The 20,691-nt window shown below is 44.8% G+C and overlaps 1 protein-coding gene across 5 annotated transcripts in view; it reads right to left on the bottom strand.

Annotated features, from left to right (window-relative positions):
* The window catches only part of CRHR2 (corticotropin releasing hormone receptor 2), a 212,100-nt gene that overhangs the window by 7,397 nt on the left and 184,012 nt on the right, over window positions 1-20,691 (bottom strand). For all 5 annotated transcript variants that reach the window (XM_028750879.2, XM_077936696.1, XM_077936695.1 and 2 more), the window contains 3 exons: window positions 18,290-18,375; window positions 14,063-14,198; window positions 6,377-6,418 (listed from right to left, as the gene is read on the bottom strand). In XM_028750879.2, coding sequence (XP_028606712.2) covers window positions 6,377-6,418; window positions 14,063-14,198; window positions 18,290-18,375 — 264 coding nt within the window. The remainder of the gene's footprint in view (window positions 1-6,376; window positions 6,419-14,062; window positions 14,199-18,289; window positions 18,376-20,691) is intronic.

Here is a 20,691-nt window from a genome sequence, read left to right as displayed (position 1 = left end):
CCTATCAGACGCCGACAGCATGGCCGGTGAACAGGGATGAGGGGTGTTGTGGTCCAGGAACATCTGTAGGGCACCATGTTGGTTTGCCCCTGCATTAAACTGATATGGGAAAAGGAAGGTAAAACTGGCGACAACAGGACCGCCTCCTGTTCCAGGCTGAAATCTGCAGGGCTTGCTTTTGAAGAGTCCAGTGTATGGGACCTGAATGTTCAGGACCATGGCCAGCTCATTCTGGGCCTGGGAGCTCCATGCAAGGGAGCCTAAGTACAGTGGTACCTTGGGTTAAATACTTAATTCGTTCCGGAGGTCCGTTCTTAACCTGAAACTGTTCTTGACCTGAAGCACCACTTTAGCTAATGGGGCCTCCCGCTGCTGCCACGTGATTTCTGTTCTCATCCTGAAGCAAAGTTCTTAACCCAAGGTACTATTTCTGGGTTAGCGGAGTCTGTAACCTGAAGCGTCTGTAACCTGAAGCGTCTGTAACCAGAGGTACCACTGTACTGATGGAAGGGTGTTCGAAGCTCTATTTCCTCAGAGGGAAGCTCTTTTGGCTTAGAAAGGCCTTTCCAAAATAGTAAAACAACTTGGAGGTTCCGGGCCACAGGGAGGTTAGGCTGGCCTCAACCAGAGCCAGGGCTTTTTCGGCCGTGGCCCTGATCTGGTGGAACACTCTGTCCCAAGAGACTGGGGCCCTGTGGGACTTGACATCTTTCCGCAGGGCCTGCAAGACAGAGCTGTTCCACCAGGCCTTTGGCCAAGACACAGTCTGACCCCCTCTCTCCTTCTGTAATCCTCACAGAACTCTAGCCCAATGGTTGCCATTAATTTGACTCTGAACTGATTTTAGAATGAATTGATTTTAGAATGTATTTCAATTAATTGATTGTGATTTTATGTAAACTGTGTTATTTTTTTACTGTTGTTAGCCACTCTGAGCCTGGCTTCGGCTGGGGAGGGTGTGATATAAATAAATTATTATTATTATTATTATTATTATTATTATTATTATTATTATTATTAAAGTTATAGGTCATCCGGCTGACTCCAAACAGGAGTCCACAAACCTTACGACTATTTCTGCTGTACAAGGCCAGACACACTCCTCCGAACAACTCTGTGCAGTATGCCAATAATAATGGTAAGGATAATATTCTGAATATCTTCATCAGCGTACATCATTGTTGTTGTTTTTTACCTCAAGGGCACAGAAGAAAGACCCCCGTCCTAAGGAAATTAAACCTAAAGTTTGCAAGGCGAAAACCAGCAAACGTCCCCATTTCACAGATAGGCCCAGCTCCCCAACATGAGGGATTCCAGCTCCGATACATAATAATAATAATAATAATAATAATAATAATAATAATAATAATAATAATTTATACCCTGCCCTCCCCAGCCAAGACCAGGCTCAGGGCAGCTAACACCAGGTATAAAAACAATTGATTAAAATACAACTTAAAAACAAGATTAAAATACAACATTAAAATGCAGCCTCATTTCAGTAGAAATTCTAATCAAAAACTTTTTTGGGATGAAAACGTCAAATCTTCACCGAGGCAAACTATCCAGATTGGTCCTATGTGGGGCAGAAAAAAGCCAGGGAAGTCCCCAAATAAGAGTTCCATCACAGAAGGAGAAAGGAAAACGGAAAAGAAAGATGCAAGCAATGTTCTCCTTCAGCCTGTTCTCTCTCTCTCTCTCTCTCTCTCTCTCTCTCTCTCTCTCTCTCTCTCCTCAGCCTCTGGCAAACTTTTTGAAGTGCGCCTGGGGAATGGAAAAGAAGTGCAATTTGCCCGTGATGGCACTGACACTGAAAGTGCAGCAGAGATTCTGGGAATGGCATAAAACTATATTGGGAGAAGGCAGGTGGTGTTGCAAAGCACCCTGGAGAGCCCTGCAGAAGGCAGAGCGATGGATCACAGATGCTGAGGAGGAAGGCGACTTCACAAAGCAAAGGTCCTTTGGATGCAAAGGCTAAACCTCTGTCCCACGGGGCTTTCACATCCACCGCTGGCCTCTCCCCATTCCCTGTCCCCAGGTAACCGTGCCATGGCAGCCCCTTCTACTTGCCATTGCCATGGAGAAGGTGTGGTTTGCATCAGGAAAGGACATAAGGGCTTAAACCAAGCACTCGCCTCTTTTCCCCCAAACACCCCCTAACTGCTGTGATTTCATTATATTTCAAAAATTCATCCTACTGCTCTTCAGCACAACAGCATTTTGTTGTAAACTTACAAAACAGGGTAGAGGAACCTTTTCAAATTCCAGGGCTACATCCCACCCCCCAAATGAGCCACATGCTCATGGCGAGTGGAGCCAGAAAGAACAGAGGGCCGATGAAAGGAGCAAGCAGCAGGAAATCACACGGAGTGAGTTGTAGTGAACTTGTTATTAGCAATACAGGAGTGTCAGGCCTAACGAGTACAGCAACTCATCTCCAGCAAGTCTTGCTCCCATGAAGACCAAAGGTCCCCGCCTCCCCACAGTTGCCTATGTCTCCTCCTCTCCAGGGTTTCCCCAAGCAATCTGATACTATGCCTGTGTACATGGGCCCTTGGCATCTGGCTGAGCATGCCAACCCTTGGTGCTGAACCCCGACAAAATAACATTATCTTGTTTTATCCCATCTTCTTTCTCTCTCTCCTGTGTCTGGAGTGACTCACATAAGTGTGCCATTGATGGACTGAACAATGCAAAGAGGAAGCGGCAGCCTGATAAGCTGGAGAAAGCCGCCAAATGTGGTGGGCTGACATAGGAAGGACTTGCCTCCCTATTTGTATGTTTCAAGAAGCCTTAGAATAATTGCAAGAGGCGCACGGAAAAGGCTTCTCTGCTTTGCACAGGGCGGCAGGTGGAGAGCAGGGAATCACGCGGGCAGAAAGGGAAGCAAATGAGTCCCGAAATTATCGCAATCAAATGCTGTTATACCTGGCTAATGGGATGGAATGGGTCAACTCAGAAAAGGCAGAACGGAAAGAGAAGAACGGTGCTGTTGCTAATGGCTCTGAAAAGTCCTCCGCGCAGGGAGAGGGGAGAAAACTATTAGGGCGTTGCTCTGCTTGAGTGGAGGGGATGAGCGCTCTATGAATGGCTCCGTGAAGGAAGATGGGAAACTTCTCCCCAGAGTGCAAAGGGATTAAACGGCCTGCAGTGAGGAAATGGGAGCAAGACGTGTGTGCATGTCTGTGTAGAAGCCAGCTTTAAAACTCTTGTTAAAGCAAATGGTTCTTGCAAAGTTCTTGCTCAGCAAATGTACAAACAGTGGAAGATGTTGTTGCGTTGTCAGCCAGAGAGTCGGGGAGCTGTTTTCCCGGAGAGAGCACCATCACCAGAAGATCATGTAGGAAGTTGCCTTTGTTGTTGTTTAGTCCTTTAGTCGTGCCTGACTCTTTGTGACCCCATGGACCAGAGCACGTCAGGCACTCCTGTCTTCCACTGCCTCCCACAGCTTGGGCAAACTCATGCTGGTAGCTTCGAGAACACTATCCAACCATCTCGTCCTCTGTCGTCCCCTTCTCCTCGTGCCCTCCGTCTTTCCCAACATCAGGGTCTTTTCCAGGGAGTCTTCTCTTCTCATGAGGTGGCCAAATTATTGGAGCCTCAGCTTCACGATCTGTCTTTCCAGTGAGCACTCAGGGCTGGTTTTCTTCAGAATGGATAGGTTTGATCTTCTTGCAGTCCATGGGACTCTCAAGAGTCTCCTCCAGCACCATAATTCAAAAGCATCCATTCTTTGGCGATCAGCCTTCTTTATGGTCCAGCTCTCACTTCCATACATCAGTACTGGGAAAACCATGGCTTTTACTATACAGACCTTTGTCGGCAAGGTGATGTCTCTGCTTTTTAAGATGCTGTCTAGGTTTGTCATTGTTTTTCTCCCAAGAAGGAGGCGTCTTTTAATTCATGACTGCTGTCACCATCTGCAGTGATCATGGAGCCCAAGAAAGTAAAATCTCTCACTGCCTCTATTTCTCCCCCTTCTATTTGCCAGGAGGTGATGGGACCAGTGGCCATGATCTTTGTTTTTTTGATGTTGAGCTGCGGACCATATTTTGCGCTCTCCTCTTTCACCCTCATTAAAAGGTTCTTTAATTCCTCCTCACTTTCTGCCACCAAGGTTGTGTCATCTGCATATCTGAGGTTGTTGATATGGAAGTTGCCTTATTCTGAGTCAAATACCTGGTGCAGCTCAGTATTGTCTACACTGGCTGGCAGAGGTTCTCCAGTGTTTGGGGCAGAGGACATTCCCAGTCCTACCTGGAGATGCCAAGGGGAGGGGATTGAACCATGATCCCTCCCTGTAATTTTGCATTTGCTACATCCATTTACTCCAGTTTCCTGGTGTGCACGCTTGTTTGCTGCATCTGAACTCTACTTTTTGAGATGTGCCGTATTTTTTCGTGTATAAGACACCCCCATGTATAAGACGACCCCTATTTTTTAACCCCAAATTAAGAAATTAAGTTGTTTAGCTTTTTGGGGGGTGGGGGTGGGGGCGGTAACTTCCGCCAATCGCTCACCCGCCTGCCCCGCCACTGCCGATCGCTTGCCACAACGACTGCCGATCTCACACCTCTCCACAGCCACCAATTGTCTGCCCGCTCGCCGCTGCCAACATCCCACCCACCCACTTGCCGCAGCCGCCAATCGCCTGCCCAATTGCCGCAGCCACAGCCAATCGCCAGCAGGCCTTGCCGCAGCCACCAATCACCCACTCAATTGCTGCTTCCAGTCTCCTGCTTGCTGCCGCCATTAATTGCACATCCCTCCTCTGCATTCACTATCTAAGACAACACCCAATTTTTGCCTATTATTTTTAGCAAAAAGCATTGTCTTATATACTGAAAAATACGGTATACAGTGGATGCTCGGGATGCGAACGTGATCTGTGCGGGATGCACATTCACAACCCGCAGCTTCTCAACCCGCGTCTGCGCACACACAGGTTGCAATTCGGCACTTCTGCGCATACGCAAAGTGTGATTTAGCGCTTCTGCGCATGCGCGACTGCAGAAACCCAGAAGTAACCCGTTCCGGTACTTCTGGGTTTCAGTGGTCCGCACCTCGAAAAAACGCAACTGTCAGAGCTGCCCCAGGTCCCAGCTCACAGAGGACCAACGCCAGTCCGTTGTTATATTAAATAGTCTTTATTGAAGTTCAGTTTCTCATTTACAGCCACGGCGCGCAGCTCTACGTCTCAAACTCTAGACCGCCGAAGCTCCGTCTGAGTCTCCTCCCCCCAGACACCAGTTTAAGACCCTAGCCTTGCTCCACCTCTTCCTTTGTTCTTTCCTCCTCTGGGTCCGCTTGTCCGCCGGGGGTTTCCCCTTTCTAGACTCTTCTGACGCTGAGTCCCCCGAGTCTTCCCCCTCCCTCCGGCGGGCTTTAGGACCTGGTTCCCAATCCGGGCTTCCTGCTGTCCCGCGCGCCTGTACATTTGAACTTGGCGCGCGCGCCCAGCCTGCCACCTTCCTTCTGACCGTTATACTGCTCCTGTCGCTGCTCCCCTCTTCGGGGACGCTAGCTGGGCCTGACTCCTCCTCCCTGCTTGCCGGAGGAGACGCTGACTCTGACCTATGGGACTCTTCCCCCCCACTACGCTCTGGTGGGGAAGCTGGCCCTGATTTCCAGCTACTGCTCTGGGAGTCTCCGCTGGCCCCCCTGCTTCTGGTGTGTCCCCCCTGGGACCCCCCTTGCCCTGGCCATTGGCGCCCCCTTCTGGGAATCTTCTGATTCACTGGAGAGGCTCATGGAATCTCTCGGGTCACTGTCATTCTGCCCTCCGCTGCCCTCAGATTCCTCCCCCTCGCTCTCCATTTCCTCTCTCCCCTGTGCCTCTGTTCCTGAGCCCCTGACAGCAACCTAAAGCGGCTGTAACACGAGGTATGACTGTATTTCAAAGCAAAGGTTTGGAGTGTAGATATGGATTCAGAATGTTTTCCCAGAATTTTTTTTTTTGGGGGGGAGGAGTTAAGATTGTGCATATCAAGAGGCTGTGAGGATAACATCCATAATCGGATGTATGTTGCAGATCCTCCAAGCATGCTGAAAATCCTGAATTGACCCAGCCCAGCAAGCTATGAAACAACTGACTTGCCTGGTGTCTCAATCTCTCCTATGTAGATTAGAAATAATTTCATAGAATTGCAATGTTGGAATCTTTTGCTCAACCTGGGACTCAAACCCACAACCCTGACATGAAGAGTCTCACGGGTTACCGACAGAGGCTTCCCTCATAGAGTGGCTGGGAAGACAAACATAACCAAGACCAGACGTTCCTTTTTCTATTAGGAAGAATAACTTCTCCATTTTGCTAAAAAAAAAACCACCAACTTTTTACTAATGGACGGTGCAGACAGAGAATAGTGAAACTTACCTCTCCATTTAAGAAGCAGTAAAACACAGACACAAAAAAGCCCTAGAAGAAACAGAAAGAGATTGGTATGAGGTTATTTTTCTGTCGTTGCAAAAGAGGATAGAAAGATGCATGAAAAAAGGCTGGAATGTCTGGGGTTGAACATCACAAAGCCCTCGCTTTTTTCACTTCTGATGTCCCTCAGCCAATATTCCTCTGCCAACAAGTTGATTCTCGAGCCGTCAAAGTAATGCTGTGTTATGTAGCGATCCTTAATATTGTCCAGATTAGGGGTGCCTAACCTGGAGACCCCCAGATGCTGTTGGACTAGAACTCCATTTGTATGTTCAATAAAAAAAAAATAGTATCCCATCTCCAGCTAATCTCTAGGTGGCTATGAGAGAGCAATAAAAACAGAGTAAAACAGAATAAAACAAACACTTCTGCCTTGTTGCCTTGAGGGCCACAGGTCAGCCATGCCTGGTCTAGATCTATGGCTGGCTGTTCATAAATTGGTTTGGGGTACAAATCTCTTTAACCGGACATTACGTCTTGGAAATCATGTATATATCACAGATGGTTGCTACATAAAGCCCGACACCACTTCTATAAGTGATATATGAGGCTGCCCTTGAGACTGACCCAGAAACTCCAGCGGGTGCAGAATGCCGCGGCAAGACTCCTCACGGGGTCCTCGCTGCAGGATCACATTCACCCGGTGCTATACCAGCTGCACTGGCTCCCGGTGGAGTACAGGATCAGGTTTAAGGTGCTGGTTTTAACCTTTAAAGCCCTATATGGCCTAGGACCCTCGTACCTATGGAACCGCCTCTCCTGGTATGTCCCACGGAGGACCTTATGGTCTTCAAACAAAAACATCTTGGAGGTCCCTGGCCACAGGGAGGTTAGGCTGGCCTCAACCAGAGTCAGGGCTTTTTAGGCTGTGGCTCCGATCTGGTGGAACGCTCTGTCCCAAGAGACTAGGGCCCTGTGGGATGTGACATCTTTCCGCAGGGCCTGCAAGACAGAGCTGTTCCACCAGGCCTTTGGCCAGGGCACAGTCTGACCCCCTCTTCTGGTAATCCTCACAGAACTCTAGCCCAATGGTTGCCATCAATTTGATTCTGAACTGATTTTAGAATGAATTGATTTTAGAATGCTGTGTTACTTTTATTGTTGTTAGCCGCTCTGAGCTCCCTTCAGCTGGGGAGGGCGGGATATAAATAAATTATTATTATTATTATTATTATTATTATTATTAAGGCGACACCATTGTCTGATCTACCTTGGCATGGTCTACTCTGACAGGTAGTGATTCTCCAGGATAAAGAGCAGGGATCTTTCTTATAATCTCTTACGGGATCATACATAACTGGAGATGCTAGGATCTGAAGCTGCAGCCTGCTGTGTGCAGATCAGGTGCCCTGAATTATGTTTTTTTCCTAACTTTGTGGCCATTTCCTTGCAACTGGTTTTGGATTGCTTTGACATTCCCCAGGAGCTTCACCTGCAGTGGGTATCCCAAATGTGCTTAAATTTTCCATTCTGGGCAAAGTACAATTCACTTTATCCCCCCCCCCCTCATTTTTTCATTCTTTTTATTTATTTATTTTTTTTATTAAAGTTTCTTATAACAGAACAGAAAATAGAAAAAAGATAAGACAAAGAAAAGAAAGATAATGTACACAATACAACATACAAACCATAACAAAACTTCTAAGGCACATCGTTATATCACCACTCATATCCCTTTTAGACTTCCTTCAGCGTTACTGACGATCTTTCGTTGCTGTCCTTTTGATACGCACTCCTTTCTTTTTTACATATTGCCGATTATTCTTCCCTACCTCCCAATCTCTATTAGACAATATTTGTTATTTAATTACAAAGCCTCTTTAAATCCCGCTAGCGTTATTTTTACCCCATAATTGCTTTCCAGATAACACACGAATTTCTCCCAGTCTTTAATAAACTTTTGATCTTTAGTGTATCTGATTTTCCCTGTTAATCTGTCCAGCTCAGCGTATTCTATCAATTTTGTTCTCCACTCCTCAACCGTCGGGGTTTCCTCCGACTTCCATTTCTGGGCTAACACGATTCTGGCAGCTGTCACCGCGTATTGGAAAAGTTTCTGATCCTTTCTCCTAACATCCTTCCCTATAATACCTAATAGGAATGCTTCAGGTTTCTTCACAAAGGTATATTTCAACATCTTTTTCAGCTCGTTATATACCTCCTCCCAAAAACTTCTAACCTTACCACATTCCCACCACTGGTGGAAAAAAGTCCCTTCTTTCGATTTACACTTCCAACATTTATTATCCACCTTGTACATCTTTGCCAGTTTAGTAGGAGAGAGGTACCACCTGTAAAACATTTTCATCGTGTTTTCCCTCAATAACGTGCACGCCGTAAATTTTATGTTCTCTTTCCACAGCCTTTCCCATTCTTCTAAATTAATATTATATCCTAAGTCCTTAATCCATTTTTCCATTACCGGTTTCATCTCTACATCTTTCATATGCCCCTCCAACAGTATCTTGTACATTTTTGATAAATTTTTATATTCGTTATTTATTATCTCCTTTTGAAAGGTTGACTCTTTTTCTTCATAACTCCTTTCCTTCAGCTCTTTTTTAAACATTTCGTTTATCTGGAAGTAGCTTAGCCAGTCATATGTTAATGTCTTAATTTGATCATAAGGTTTTATCTTCCACTTCCCTCCTTCTTTAATGACCATTTCTCCATAATTTCCCCACTTCCCCCTCATGTTAATTGTCTTAATACATTTCATTTCTAGCGGGGAGAGCCAATGTGGAATTTTAGGCTCTAATGTGTTTTTGTACCTCTCCCAAACCTCTATTAAAGCACCTCTGAAAATATGATTTGTGAATCCTTTATGTACCTTCTTTTTATCAGTCCATAGGTAAGCGTGCCACCCGTATCTGTTATTAATACCTTCAAGGTCTAGCAATTCCCTATTCTCCAATTTAACCCATTCTTTTATCCAGCACAAACATGCTGCCTCGTAATAGAGTCTCATATCTGGTAGAGAGAAGCCCCCTCTTTCTTTAATATCTGTCAGAAATTTAAATTTGATTCTAGGCTTCTTCCCTTCCCAAACATATCTTGTTATCGCCTTTTGCCACTCCTTAAAGATTTTTGTACCTTTTATTATGGGTATCGTTTGGAATAGGTATAGCAATTTGGGGAGCACCATCATCTTTACTGTCTCTATTCTACCCCAGAATGATAATTTCAGTCTGGCCCAGGACTCCAGATCCTTTTTTACGCCTTTCCATACAGGGACATAATTATATTGATATAAGTCAATATTCTTATCGGAAAGCCAGATTCCTAAATACTTAATCTTCTTTACTATCTCAATCTCAGTTCTTTGCTGTAGAAGTTCCATCTTGTCTCTATCCATATTTTTTACTATCATTTTTGTCTTTCTCTTATTCAATCTGAAACCTGCTAGCTTACCAAATTGTTCCATTTCATTTAAGATTTCCTTTATACTATCTATTGGTTCCTCCACCGTCAGGACCACATCATCTGCATATGCCTTGATTTTATATTCATTTGCCCCTAATGTCACCCCTTTAATTTGCTTGTTTTGTCTAATTGCATTTAGAAGGACTTCCAGGACCACTATAAATAGTAATGGCGAGAGTGGGCATCCCTGCCTTGTACCTTTACCTATTTTCAGTTCTTCCATGATGACATTATTCACTATCAGTCTTGCCTTCTGATCTGTATAAATTGCTTGAATACCGTTGAGGAATTCCTGGCCCACCTCCATCACCTCCAGATTTTTTATCATAAATTCCCAGATTACATTATCAAAAGCTTTTTCCGCATCTACGAATATTAAGCTGGCTGGTTTATCATATCTTTCGGACAGAACTTCAATAACATTAACTATATTTCTTATATTGTTTCTTATCTGTCTGCCCGGCAGAAAACCCTCTTGATCTCTATGTATAATCTTTATCAATATCTTTTTTAATCTCTTAGCTAATATTCCCGCGAAAATCTTATAGTCCGTGTTTAATAGGGAGATAGGCCTATAATTTTTAACTTGTGTAAGGTCCGAATCTTGTTTCGGTATCACTACAATGAGAGCCTCCCTCCATGTTCCTGGCATGTCCCTCTTTTTTAGAATGTTGTTCATAACTTTGGTCAACGGGTCTATCAGTACATCTTTCATTTCTTTATAATAACTGGCAGTGAACCCATCCGGCCCCGGTGCCTTCCCTCTTTTTAACTCTTTTATAACTTCTTCTACCTCCTCTTTAGTTATTGGGGCATCCAACTGTTCTTTTTGAGCCAGTGAGATCTTCCTCACCGTTTTTTCTCTCAAATACCTTTCTATTTTCTTCTTCTTATTCCTCTCCTTATTCTTATACAATTGCTTATAAAAGTCCACAAAAGCTCTCCTAATTTCCTTCGGTTCTGTTGTCACCTCCCCATTTACCTCTATTTTACTGATTGTATTTGTTTCCTTTCTTTTCTTAACCTGCCAGGCGAGCCACTTTCCTGATTTATTAGCATACTCAAAGTTTTTTTGCCTTAATCTTTTGATGTTCCATTCAACCTCCTTATTTATCATCATCGCAAATTGAGTTTGAAGAATCTTTATTTCCTGCTTTATCTTCTCATTATTTGGTTTCCTAGTCAATTTTTGTTCGCAGTCCATAATCTGTCTAAGAATCTCTTTGGACCATTTCTCCTTGTTATTCTTTTTCCAAGCATTCTGTTGGATCAGAAGGCCCCTTATCACTGCCTTACTTGTATCCCACACCACACTCAGTTTCGTCCCTTTATCCATATTGTTCATAAAGAATTCAGTTAGATTTTTTTGTACTTTCTCCACAAATTTTTGGTCATTCCATAAATTATCATTTAATTTCCACCTAAAGGAACGCTCCTCAAAACCTTTTAGCTCCATTTTTATTGGGTTGTGGTCTGAAATTACCTTCGCCTGTATTTCTACTTTGTGGATTCTCGGGGTTAGTTCATTCGAGACCCATATTTGGTCTATTCTGGAAAACGATTGGTTTGGTTCAGAATGATAAGTAAACTGCTTCTCCAAAGGGTGTCTCAACCTCCAGATATCTACCAGGTTGAAATTCTTTGTCATCATAAAAAACGTTTTAGGTAGTTTCCCTTCTTTGGTCTTAGTTTCCCTAGATCTATCCATTTCTGTTGAGACCACACCATTCAGATCTCCCATTATTATAATTTTCTGATCCATATATTCAAATAACCTCTCTTCTAACATACTAAAAAATTCAGACTTGTTTCCATTTGGTGCGTATATCCCGACCACTATCATGCTCTCCCCTTGCCAATTAATTTGAACCGCAATGATTCTCCCTTCTTCATCCTTAAATAGTTGGTGACTTTCAATTTTATTTTTAATATATAAAACAACACCCCTTTTTTTCTCTTTATCTGAAGATATGTATTCATTCCCTAGCCTCTTGTTAATCAGGATTTTCCTATGTTTTCTGGCTATATGCGTTTCTTGTAGGCATATGATGTCCAAATTTTTTCTTTTTTAAGATATGTTCATTTTTTCATTCTTAAGTTCAGTTCCCCACATTTGTTGTTGTTGTTATCACCACCACTATTATTATTATTATTATTATTATTATTATTTCCACTTACTTGCCAAGTAAGTGGTTTACACGTATAAAACGAATTCTTAAAAAATTAACACAATTAAAATACACAATATAACAGTTTTAACAATAAATTAAAATAAACATTCACAACTAAAAGAGATGCAACACATCACTTTGTTGTTGTTGTTGTTGTTTTTAAAAAAAGTCCTCTTGCAAACCTACCAGCATTTTAGTGCTAATTTCTCCCAATGGACACACATTTGCAAGCAATTTTGCCTAATATACACAAGATGGCAAAGCCATTTCCCCAAGTGTGATGCATTTTGTATGAATTTCTGGTTTCCACAACTAAGAAAACTCGCCACATCTCAGGTTGTAGGGGAAGATAGAGGAAGGACTCCATAGTTGAATGGTGTTTCCAAGCTGGTTCAATTCTGACTGCTGGCTGCCCGGAGCTTTACAAACTCTCTGAATGCCAGGGCCTTGAAAAAAACTGGTCACCAGTGCAACTGGTACGAGATCAGTGCGCCATGTTCTGGGTCTTGCCAGAATCCTAGTATCTGCATTCTTGGCCAACTAAATTTTTTTAAAACTAACTTTAAGGGCAGCCCTACACAGACTATAGGGACATGGGTGGCGCTGTGGGTTAAACCACAGAGCCTAGGACTTGCCGATCAGAAGGTCGGCGGTTCAAATACCAGCCACGGGGTGAGCTCCTGTTGCTCAGTCCCTGCTCCTGCCAACCTAGCAGTTTGAAACCACATCAAAGTGCAAGTAGATAAATAGGTACCGCTCCGGTGGGAAGGTAAACGGCGTTTCCGTGCGCTGCTCTGGTTCGCCAGAAGCGGCTTAGTCATGCTGGCCACATGACCCAGAAGCTGTACGCCGGCTCCCTCGGCCAATAAAGCAAGATGAGCGCCGCAACCCCAGAATCGGCCACAACTGGATCTAACGGTCAGGGGTCCCTTTACTTTTTACACAGACTGTATTACAGCAGTCCAGCCTAGAGGTAAAAATTAGGGTAAAAATGACTGAGGCAAGTTCTATTTCCCGGAGCTGGTGAAAGGCAATAGAAACCACCACTTCCAGCTGACCAGCCAGAAAACCTATGGATTCAGAAAAATGCTCAAGCTGTGAGCCAAGTCTCAGTTCCCTTTTTCATGTGAACGTGTTACCCAGGGACAATCAGGGCAGAGAAATGTTAGCTAATCTTGAACTGGCCCTAACCGAAAAGTAAAACCCATTTGATTCTTGTCTGGATTTTGACAACTTAATTGCAGATGCTTTGGGGAACATTCACTCAACAACAACAACAACAACAACAACAACAACAACAACAACAATAATATTAATTTATACCCCACCCTCCCTGGCTAGAGCCGGGCTCAGGGAGGCAAACACCAATAAAATTAAAATGAAACATAATAGGGGGAAACAAACAAACAAACAAGCCAGTTTATTAAAATACGGGTTAAAATACAATTTAAAATGCAGCCTCATTTTAATAGTAGCCCATAAATCAAAACCATAAGGGGAGGGAAACATAAGGGTCAGACTGAGTCCAAACCAAAGGCCAGGCGGAACAGATGTCAAGTCCCACAGGGCCCTAGTCTCCTGTGACAGAGCGTTCCACCAAGTTGGGGCCAGTACTGAAAAGGCCCTGGCCCTAGTTGAGACCAATCTAACCACTTTGCAGCTTGGGATCTCCAAAGTTATTTGTGGACCTTAAGGTCCTCCGTGGGGCATACCAGGAGAGGCGGTCCCGTAGGTACGAGTGTCCTAGGCCACATAGGGCTTTAAAGGTCAAAACCAGCACCTTAAACCTGACCCTGTACTCCACCGGGAGCCAGGGCAGCTGGTAAAGCACTGGGTGAATGTGATCCCGCAGCAAGGACCCCGTAAGTTATAACCCATCCACAGTCCGTGAGGTATTTCTCTTGGCTATCATTCCTTGTCGTTCACCCTGACTGTGAGCTCTAGCGGTCGACAGAGTAACCCACTTGTTGAAGCTGAGCCAGTTTAGGGATTTACCACGACTGTGCCCATTTTGTGTTTTTCTTTTAACACCCCTTACCTGAAAAGACTGCAAGAAGGAATTGAAGTAGATGAAAAATATCTGGGAGATATCATCTTCCCCAGGGTTGACGAAGAAAAGCATGTAAGTAATACCCAGAAGAGGCAGAAGAACTAATGTTGCTTTGACGGCCTTCCTGTTAAGGGGAGATCAAAGGGAGAAAGTTCACAAAAATGGCAGAAAATGAGAACATTGATGGAGGGCAACATCTCACCAATGAAACACTGAAATCGCGTGTTTAGTGAATGAGACTGGATTTGCCTGACTTGTGGTAGTTTCTAAGGTATATGTGGGGTGAAAGCCCACTGAAATTCCAGAATTTCAGACAATGAGGCTCAGGAGATTCCCAAATAGCTTGTGCCATCATTTGTTCACCCACTTTTTACAGAGAATCTGCACAATGTTATAGCCAAACGTTCAGCCTGCTTTATCGCTTCCTGTTCAGTGTGGCCGGGAGTTTAGGGATGAAGCCAGGGAGTTGAAGCCTATGAACCCAACAATGTTGACTCTGATCTTGCTCAAGTCAATACTGACACAGCCAGGAATAGATGAGTCGGACAATTTCAGTGTCTTGTCTGGTTCCCATTTTTCCAATCTTAAACCTATCTTCCCACATTTCCACATCAGTTTGCAATTTATAAGAAAGTAACCAGGAAAACCAGAGTTTTAGTTCTGATTTATCCCAATAGACACATATTTGTATGGAATTTGGCCTAATATACACATTTTTGCTATATGCATTTTTTGTACACATTACTTGGCCGGAGAACTACACTGAAAAATTCAGAGAAGGGTGAATTTTGTTTTGGTTCACATATTTTTTCATGGAGTGCAAATTAGGTAGGTTTACCTCTAAATGTGAACTGAATTGAATCCCTCCCCCCCATCCCTAACTCTTCCAAAAAATAAATGGAAAATAATAGATTTAAAGGTCTGGGTAATTTATTTTTTTAGGTCTCTGCTAGTGCTAAAAAAGGCGACTCAGTGGTGCTAGGCATACCACTCTGAAAGCACAGTTCTGCAATTCAGGTGCTACCACTGAAAAGGCCCTGTTTGCACTTGGGAAACTGGGCATTCCTCTGCAAGGTCCTAATTCACTTGCCTCGGTTACACGTGTGGTAAAATCGAACTCCCAAAGAGCTGATCTATACATTTCACAATGTGGTGGTATAATCCTGGGACTGTACCACTTCAGGATATGGGTGGTGCAAATCATAAGCTTAAATACTCTACCAACTCTTTCCCTGTGAAAAATTAGGAGGTTGCAAGCCAGGCTTTCCTCTAAACCCTAGTTTTCTATTTGCAAGGAGTTCTTAACCTCAGACATGCAACCCCAACCCCAACCCCTGCTTTCTGAAATGTTACAGCCCTCGGAGAGCTGTGCCATGTGTCTCCTCTGTTCCCCATAATTTGACTCTAAGATGCTTCATGTTGCTATATCCCAAATTTCTACAGCTGGGTCTACGGAGCTAGGTATCGCTTGCTTAGTTTGCTAACACAACCTTGAGCGGAGCTCTTCAGCAGTTCAGGTTCGGCAAAGTTTATCTTAACTTTGCAAAAAAAAGGGGGGGAAGAGGTGGGAGAATAGAGGACTTTTAAAGAGCAGATCAGCTTATTTTAATTTGCTTGCAGAAGCGCTGCTTTGCAAAGCATTAGCTGGGATCTAACAAGTCAGCTTTTGGAACATTTAGCTTAATTGCCAATAAATTTAATTCCAAAACTTGAAGGAAGGCGGAGCTGAACAGGGGGAGAGAGGGCAATTTAGCTTTCAATGCGAGAGTGAGGGAAATGGGTCTTAAAGCCAGGGTTTTTCTTGCATAGAGAGGGAGAGTGAGCAGAACTAAATATAAAATATGAGATAGAATGAGACTGACAGTCATCTGATCGCTTGTAGCAAGGAGGGGCAGCCTGCAATCTTCCAAAAGACTACAACTCCCATCATCCATGACCATTGATGATTATGGCTGGGGCTAATGCAGGTTGAAGGGACGCGGGTGACGCTGTGGGTTAAACCACAGAGCCTAGGACTTGCCGATCAGAAAGTCAATGGTTCGAATCCCCGTGACGGGGTGAGCTCCCATTGCTCGGTCCCTGCTCCTGCCAACCTAGCAGTTCGAAAGCACGTCAAAGTGCAAGTAGATAAATAGGTACCACTCCGGCGGGAAGGTAAACGCTGTTTCCATGCACTGCTCTGGTTTGCCAGAAGCGGCTTAGTCATGCTGGCCACATGACCCGGAAGCTGTACGCCGGCTCCCTCAGCCAATAAAGCGAGATGAGCACCGCAACCCCAGAGTCGTCCGCAACTGGACCTAATGGTCAGGGGTCCCTTTACCCCTTTACCTTTAGTGGAGGTTCAGAGTCCAAGAACAGCTGGATGACCCCTTGTCCCCCCCCTAAGCAAACGCACATTTTGTTATTACGAAATATTCTTAACCTGAGCCATTCTATGACACACAAGCCGCCTATAATTAAAGGAAGGGAATGTTAAATGAAGAGGTAGCAATTGGCAGTGATGTTCTTCAGCCTGATTCCAATCACAACTCTCTATTGAATTTTCTTTATAATAACTGGTGTCTTTTGCAGTGAAATGAAACCTCGACACCCAGTTGACTTCATAGTGATTAAGGTGAAGGAGCGTTGAAATGACATGTTTAAGCAAATGAGCTTTGAGTTTGCCAGACTGATTGGCAATTTCTAAGGTGCGCGGGGGATGAAAGGCCACAGGATTTCAGAGGCTCGGGGGATTTCCAACTGGTTTCTCTCGGATTTCAGAACACAACCCAGCGGCGTGGCTTCACTTATGTGTAAGAAATACGGTAGTCATGATTTTATTTATTTATTATTTAATCCTGTATAGACAGACTTGGGTTGTAAAGCCGTCTATACATTTGTAAAGTAAATAAATACCTTGTTTACTCCTGCTCTGGAGGGTAGGACACAAACCAATGACTTCCAGTTACAAGAAGGGAGATTCTGACTAAATATCAGGAAGAACTTTCTAACGGTAACAGTGGAACAGACTCCCTAGGGAGGCTGTAGACTCTCCTTCCTTGGAGATTTTTAAGCAGAGGTTGGTTGGCCATCGGTCATAGATGCTTTAGTTGAGCTTCCTGCATTGAAGGGGGCTGGACTAGATGACCCTTGGGGTACCTTCCAACTCTACAATCCCACAATTCTACGATTCTATTATTCCATGAGGCAGTCTCCTGCAGAGTACATAGGAACCACCTTACATCAAGCTGCTTTATATCAAGTCAAACCATTGGTCCATCTAGTTCTGACATGTCTACAATTTCTTTTCAAACCTTTTATTGGCATCACCTACAAACATCCAAGGGACGCGGGTGGCGCTGTGGGTTAAACCACAGAGCCTAGGACTTGCTGATCAGAAGGTCGGCGGTTCGAATCCCCTTGACGAGGTAAGCTCCTGTTGCTCTGTCCCTGCTCCTGCAAACCTAGCAGTTCAAAAGCACGTCAAAGTGCAAGTAGATAAATAGGTACCGCTCTGGCAGCAAGGTAAACGGCGTTTCCGTGCGCTGCTCTGGTTTGCCAGAAGCGGCTTAGTCATGCTGGCCACATGACCTGGAAGCTGTACGCCGGCTCCCTCACCCAATAAAGCGAGATGAGCACCGCAACCCCAGAGTCGGCCACGACTGGACCTAATGGTCAGGGGTCCCTTTACCTTTATAAACATCCAAAACAAATCAATACAGAATTACCACTTCCCCAGTGGCACAAAACATTTGCTAAAAGAAAGGAGGCAGAGCAGTCTATCGTCGCATTTCTAGGTCTCCAGGGAGAACCGGCACCTGCAGTGTATTTCGACGACAAAAAACCAAATAGAGATATTTAGCCACTAACTTGGTGAGCTCCTGATCATTCCCCAGTAATAGAAAATGTATGACCTCCGACTCTGGTTTCCATCTGGGGATACAGAGATGATCTAGAAATTGCTGGCGGAGATCAGCATATAGCTTACCATTGAGAACCATATGTGTAGGGGTTTCCACCAGGTGGTCTTCACATGGGCAAGTTCATCCTCCTTCTGCCCTACCTGAGAACCTTCCCCAAAGGAGGTTTGATGGATGTGAATTATGGCTGGCAACAGTTCTCCAGTTCTCTCCCAGACCTCCCTGGAGATTACCGGGAGCTGATCCTGGGACCAGTGATTGGTTGGGGATACAAGGGGAAAGGTGATTTTTTCCAGCAGCGCAGCACTCAGCTTACCTGTACTGTATTGTTTCTGAAGTCGTTGACGCTCTCAGCTTTGTCATTAGAATCCTAACTATGTTAAACAGGAAAACAAAATTTATCTGCAAGAAAAACGGGGGAGGGGGAGAGAGAGGAAACAAGATCAGTGCCGATAAACACGTACGAGGCGCAACGAAATGATCGATGTGTTTTCTGCGGTGCAGGAAGAGCTTCTCCTCTTGCAAGTTGTGATACAATAAAGGGAGTGAAAATTAAATTGGCCTTCTTCCTGGAGAGCCGTTGCTGGAGTCTCCCTCTTTCCTACCTGTCTGAGATGAGTTCCAATAAAGGAGCAATATGTTCAGGCGGAATGAAGGCACGCTCATTCCAATCCTGAGCCGCAAAGGGCATTGAAGAGGCAGTTTGGGGAGGGGGCAGAGGAATGGTTATCTGAAATCCGAGCTGGCAACTGGCAACTCCCCAAAGTAATTTTATTTAGCCCTGGTGTCTCTCCTGAGAATTTCTCCTAGCTGTAAGAATCAGAGACTCTGCAGTTCTGCAACTTGCTTTCAGATCTGTGCCTGCAACAACTGCACTGTGCTGAAATCTGCCTTCCAGTTTCTGTTGAATTTTCTTCCCCTGTGAAAGAGACTCCTGTTTTTCTGCTTCATTTTCAGCGTGCATTAGAATGCCTTTAGAACAGGCATAGGCAAACTCCGGCCCTCCAGATGTTTGGTACTACAATTCCCATCACCCCTAGCTAACAGGACCAGTGGTCATGGATGATGGGAATTGTAGTCCCAAACATCTGGAGGGCCGGAGTTTGCCTATGCCTGCTTTAGAATTTCAGTAGGTCTGGGGATCTGAGCTCACTGTTGTGAAGTGGCCATGAATAGTGGGAAGAACTACCTTTACACTGTTAATCAGGATTCTGCACCCACTGAGCATGCTCAGTCATCAATGAGCTGGGTTCTGGAGGTTTTAACACACATTCACACACCTCTAGATCACCCCCCCCCATATCTTTTGTATTTCTGCAAAACCTTGAGCCTGCTGATATCTCCCTCATTTTGTGGCTGGATGGTGGCATGCAGACTACTACAGGAACGGCACTCACACCCTGAACATCAGAAACAGCAAGACTGCAGATAGGAGGGACAAACAGCAAAGGATGGCATTTGTACCCTGCTTGTGAAATCTCAGCAGGCATCAGTCTGGATGCAGAAGGCTTGACCAGGTGGGCAGGCCAGATGGACCCTGGTCTGCTCCCACAAGGCACTGCTTTTGAAGGTATGTCCCCTTGAACTGGCACATGAGAGCCAAACGCCCCCCCAGGCCCTTTCTCCCCAAAGCCTTTTGTGAGATGACACCCAGTAGAGATATGAGAGACGTTTGGAATAACAGATTTGGCTGAGTATAGTGATCTTTACGATCTGAAAGTTCCTCTTCAGAAGGTTTGCCTCAAAGGCAGGAACTGATAAATGGAAATGACAGCTCCAAACTGATCGTATTTATGGCAGAGTACCATTGCTGTATGCCTCGGGGATGTCGTTCTACTTAAGCCAAGAACTATTTGTTTTGCTGGGGCTCGGAGGTGGAAGTAATTACCAGAACCTGTTTCAATCTAGTACAGCCAAACCAATTCAGGACCCTGGTCAGCTCCCAGTGGATCCTGCGTGCTGAGCTGTGGCGGATGTTGTTTCAGCAAAGGACCAGAATAATTTGAAGGCTTAAGAAGACGACTGCAAGGACTACCATTCCAGCCCCTCCCAGTGCCTCTCTTCCAGGACATAGAATCATAGAGTTGGAAGGGACCATGAGGGTCATCTAGTCCAACCCGGGCGATGCAGGAATCATCTGCCCAATGTGGAGCTCTAACCTTTGACCCTGAGATTAAGAGTCTTGTGCTCTACCAATCTCCCTGCAATCCTTAAAGGACTCGTAGTGGAATCAGATTACATGTTGGTGGAACAGGGGAGTCACCCTCAGAGCCTAAGGGTGATGGAAGAACCATGTCCTCTGTCCTCAATATAAAAGCAGGTACCAAGGGCTCCTAGCCCTGAGTAGGGTGGCTTGGGATTCATCTAAGTCCTCCTCAGGGCAACCTTGGGGCTCGGATGTAGGGGATACAACACCGACTGCTGCTTCTCCCTAGGAGACCTGTGTGTTGCATGGTTGAGGGGTGAGTTCTGCCTGGTGCATTCTTCTTCTTCTTCTTCTTCTTCTTCTTCTTCTTCTTCTTCTTCTTCTTCTTCTTCTTCTTCTTCTTCACACAATGGGGAAGCATTGAGCCCCTGAGCTATAAAAAAATCAGGACAAGGTTCCAACAAGAGCTTATTTTCTAGTTATCAAAAATGGTCCCCTCTTGCAACACACGAGGAGGTTTCATGTGCATGCATGAGTCGTTCTGCATCCTACTGCAGACAAAAATGTTCCAG

This window comes from Podarcis muralis, chromosome 12, assembly GCF_964188315.1.
Source record: "Podarcis muralis chromosome 12, rPodMur119.hap1.1, whole genome shotgun sequence".
NCBI classification, from domain to species: Eukaryota; Metazoa; Chordata; class Lepidosauria; order Squamata; family Lacertidae; genus Podarcis; species Podarcis muralis.
Note: the sequence above shows the minus strand (reverse complement) of the source record. Positions and strands in the feature narration are given on the sequence as shown.